The sequence below is a fragment of the Taurulus bubalis genome (assembly GCF_910589615.1).
Source record: "Taurulus bubalis genome assembly, chromosome: 11".
In the NCBI taxonomy this organism is placed as follows: domain Eukaryota; kingdom Metazoa; phylum Chordata; class Actinopteri; order Perciformes; family Cottidae; genus Taurulus; species Taurulus bubalis.
This window is the reverse complement of record NC_136599.1, coordinates 28,212,720-28,216,382: the sequence shown is the minus strand read 5'-3', so window position 1 is coordinate 28,216,382 and position 3,663 is coordinate 28,212,720. Positions and strand designations below refer to the sequence as shown.

The 3,663-nt window shown below is 38.7% G+C and overlaps 1 protein-coding gene across 3 annotated transcripts in view; it reads right to left on the bottom strand.

Moving 5' to 3' along the window:
- Nucleotides 1-256: 256 nt before the first annotated feature.
- lamtor3 (late endosomal/lysosomal adaptor, MAPK and MTOR activator 3) overlaps nucleotides 257-3,663 on the bottom strand; it is a 9,035-nt gene continuing 5,628 nt past the window's right edge. For all 3 annotated transcript variants that reach the window (XM_079226861.1, XM_079226862.1, XM_079226860.1), the window contains exons 6-7: nucleotides 1,458-1,521; nucleotides 257-562 (exon numbers count right to left, since the gene is read on the bottom strand). In XM_079226861.1, the coding sequence (XP_079082987.1) occupies nucleotides 489-562; nucleotides 1,458-1,521 (138 nt within the window). In that variant the 3' untranslated portion in view covers nucleotides 257-488. The remainder of the gene's footprint in view (nucleotides 563-1,457; nucleotides 1,522-3,663) is intronic.

The following is a 3,663-nucleotide window of genomic DNA, read 5'->3' as shown; positions in this document are numbered from 1 at the left end:
CTTGCATATATATATATATATATATATATATATATATATATATATATATATAAGCAAGCTACATAGAGTGAATCATTTGGACACGATCAAATCAAATCTCGAATTCCTAAAACTATAGGATAGAATTTGAAGCACAGGAATAGCTCAGCTAACATGAAAGGCTTTACACGGGAGAGGCCTTCAGGCACAGAATGGCCGGGTTGTTGACCTTTACCTGAAGACTCGGTTATGAACAATGGGCCACAAGGAAACCACATAGGTGATAAAAGTGACATTTATTCAGATTCCTCGACATTAGATTTTTCATATAAACTTTGATGAGAAGCACCTAATATCTACAGAAAATGGAAGAAAGCAAAGTAAACAGAACAAAAAGTGAAGAGGATCGTTTAACCATGTTGTAAACAGATAAAGATGCCGTTACTTGGAATTTTCACACAGGCCCAGAATGCACCATTATGTGATCCAGGGGTCATGTCCATCAGAGCTTATGTGACCTCCACCACCTGCCTCAGCTCCTCTATTAGTGGAGCCAACTCCTTCTCCAGACTCATGATCAGCCCTGAGGACACACAGTAGACCGGCATGTTCAACACATTCAACATCTCAGTCATGAGCATATTATGAACTCCTCTGACTCCCTGACCTGTCCTCTAGCGCTACCATGCTGTTATTCAGTCCTGCTGGGGATGGTGGCAGTGCTTTAGGCCTTTTGACCTCTTCTTTCTCGGGATGCCACGAGATTACATTTCACAAGAACAGATATTTGTCAATGATGCTCAATATCTCTAGAGCGGCTTATTTTGTCTGTGGAGAAGTAAACTGATGTGTGATCGTTCAATGCCCGACCTCTTTCACACTGCACACCACAGCAGTGATGTCCAGTGGGCTGGTCCTGATGTGGGAGTGTTTCAAATGTTAACAGACATCTGCAGAGCCTCTGAATAAGACACAGACTGGAGAACTACTCACTAAAACTAAACATTGCAAACTGACAGAAAATGTGTTCTTATATATGAGGAATTGAAAAAAATAGATAAAGTTAAAATACATTTTTAAAAAAAACATCTCAAGAAAACTGGATTTAAGATTTGATTTAAATCTCCACAACAGTTTACACTTTATACTTTATAGGTGTGGAGAGATTATTGGTCAATGAAGATAAAACTCACAAAATATTATTTATACTGATGACAGAAATATCTGCTTCAGGAGTGCTACTTTAGTTATGCTATTTTAAATATTATATTAATAAAGAGATACAATAATGTCAAATATTCCAACCGCTGTTAAACTCTAGTCTCCAATAGAATATTATAGAACTATTTACCCTACACTGCTGCTAACTTCATGGAATACATTTCAAACACTTAACAAATGGCATGGAAAGATTGATATGTTCAAGCACCAGAGTTGAGATTGGTTAGTAATCCTCACAGTGGACGCACACATTGTACCTGTGTTGGCGTTGCTGCTGGCAATGAAACTGATGACCAGTGGTAACCGATTGAACTGCACAATCTGTTCAACACAGAGGGATATTCAGTATTAGAGGTTCATCAAAAAAGTCAAACATGAGGCAATAGTCACATGACTGGTGGACAGAAGGCCTAAGAATCATCCAGCACAGTGGTAGCCTGGCTGATGCTGAAATACTCAGGGAAGTGGGAACAACACTGAAGTTAACCATTCTCACCTTCCTTTATAAAACTTTTTTAAATGTTTCTATGCAGTCTGAGGAGGTGCTTACAATGTTTAATGATTCGATGCAATCTAAGCCAGACCAACTGACAATCTTCCATTTTAAGTTAAACTTTAGATTAAACAATTATATTAACTGAAACAATAAATAGAAAATGTTTCAGTCTGGCTTTTGGGCCAATCATAGCACTGACCAAGTAAAAGTATAAACCTTCAGAGGTGGTACTACTCGATTTGAGTACTGCTTTTGATCCAGCTGATCACTAAATTCTTTTAAACATTATACTGAACGGCTGGGAACTGCCTTTAACTGTTCATCTTCTTATTTTTCTGGCAGAGTTCCTTGTTGCATGATAACTTCTCCAAAGTATCCCAAATAACCTGTGGGGTTCACTAAGGAGTGACTTTAGGGCTTTTTTTTTTAATGGATACAAGTTACCCCTCAGTGATGATAGATACAGCCGCTCTTTCCATTGATATGCAGAAGACACACAGCTTTCTGGGGCTGTCTCCGGATGACCCAGGACCCATACCATTCCCTTGCTAAATGTATTTTAGATATTTAAATCATTTGATTTATTTTGAAACCGCTTCAGCGGTCCTCAACCGGTACCGGGCCGCACAGAAAGAAAAGTGACCGGATACATCCGTCTGTGCGTCTGAGCCTCTTGACACAAGATCACGAAGATCAACTGATGGAGATTGCAAATCTGCAGACAACAACTCTGCCAGTGTTCTGGATTAAAATCAAGGTAGAGTATCCTGAGAGATCGCCAAAAAATTCTGCTTCCATTTCCAACATCCTGTCTCTATTAAGCGGGTTTTCTGCAGTGACAGCGACCAGAACTAAGTTACAGAGTAGACTGGACTAAAGGTTTACGTTACAGAGTAGACTGGACATAAAGGTTTAAGTTACAGAGTAGACTGGACATAAAGGTTTAAGTTACAGAGTAGACTGGACTAAAGGTTTAAGTTACAGAGTAGACTGGACTAAAGGTTTACGTTACAGAGTAGACTGGACATAAAGGTTTAAGTTACAGAGTAGACTGGACATAAAGGTTTAAGTTACAGAGTAGACTGGACTAAAGGTTTAAGTTACAGAGTAGACTGGACATAAAGGTTTAAGTTACAGAGTAGACTGGACATAAAGGTTTAAGTTACAGAGTAGACTGGACATAAAGGTTTAAGTTACAGAGTAGACTGGACATAAAGGTTTAAGTTACAGAGTAGACTGGACTAAAGGTTTAAGTTACAGAGTAGACTGGACATAAAGGTTTAAGTTACACAGTAGACTGGACATAAAGGTTTACGTTACAGAGTAGACTGGACATAAAGGTTTAAGTTACAGAGTAGACTGGACTAAAGGTTTACGTTACAGAGTAGACTGGACATAAAGGTTTACGTTACAGAGTAGACTGGACATAAAGGTTTACGTTACAGAGTAGACTGGACATAAAGGTTTAAGTTACAGAGTAAACTGGACATAAAGGTTTAAGTTACACAGTAGACTGGACTAAAGGTTTAAGTTACAGAGTAGACTGGACTAAAGGTTTAAGTTACAGAGTGGACTGGACATAAAGGTTTACGTTACAGAGTAGACTGGACTAAAGGTTTAAGTTACAGAGTAGACTGGACATAAAGGTTTAAGTTACACAGTAGACTGGACTAAAGGTTTACGTTACAGAGTAGACTGGACATAAAGGTTTAAGTTACAGAGTAGACTGGACTAAAGGTTTAAGTTACAGAGTAGACTGGACTAAAGGTTTACGTTACAGAGTAGACTGGACTAAAGGTTTACGTTACAGAGTAGACTGGACATAAAGAACCCGGAGATGGGATCGACTCGTAGCAGAGAAACAAGCTCAGGGCTCCCAATAATTCTGCGTAATGGTGAGTTGTATTTTTATGCACTTTATATCTGTTTTTCTGCCGGTCGTATCATTTTATTACGTCACATGTATC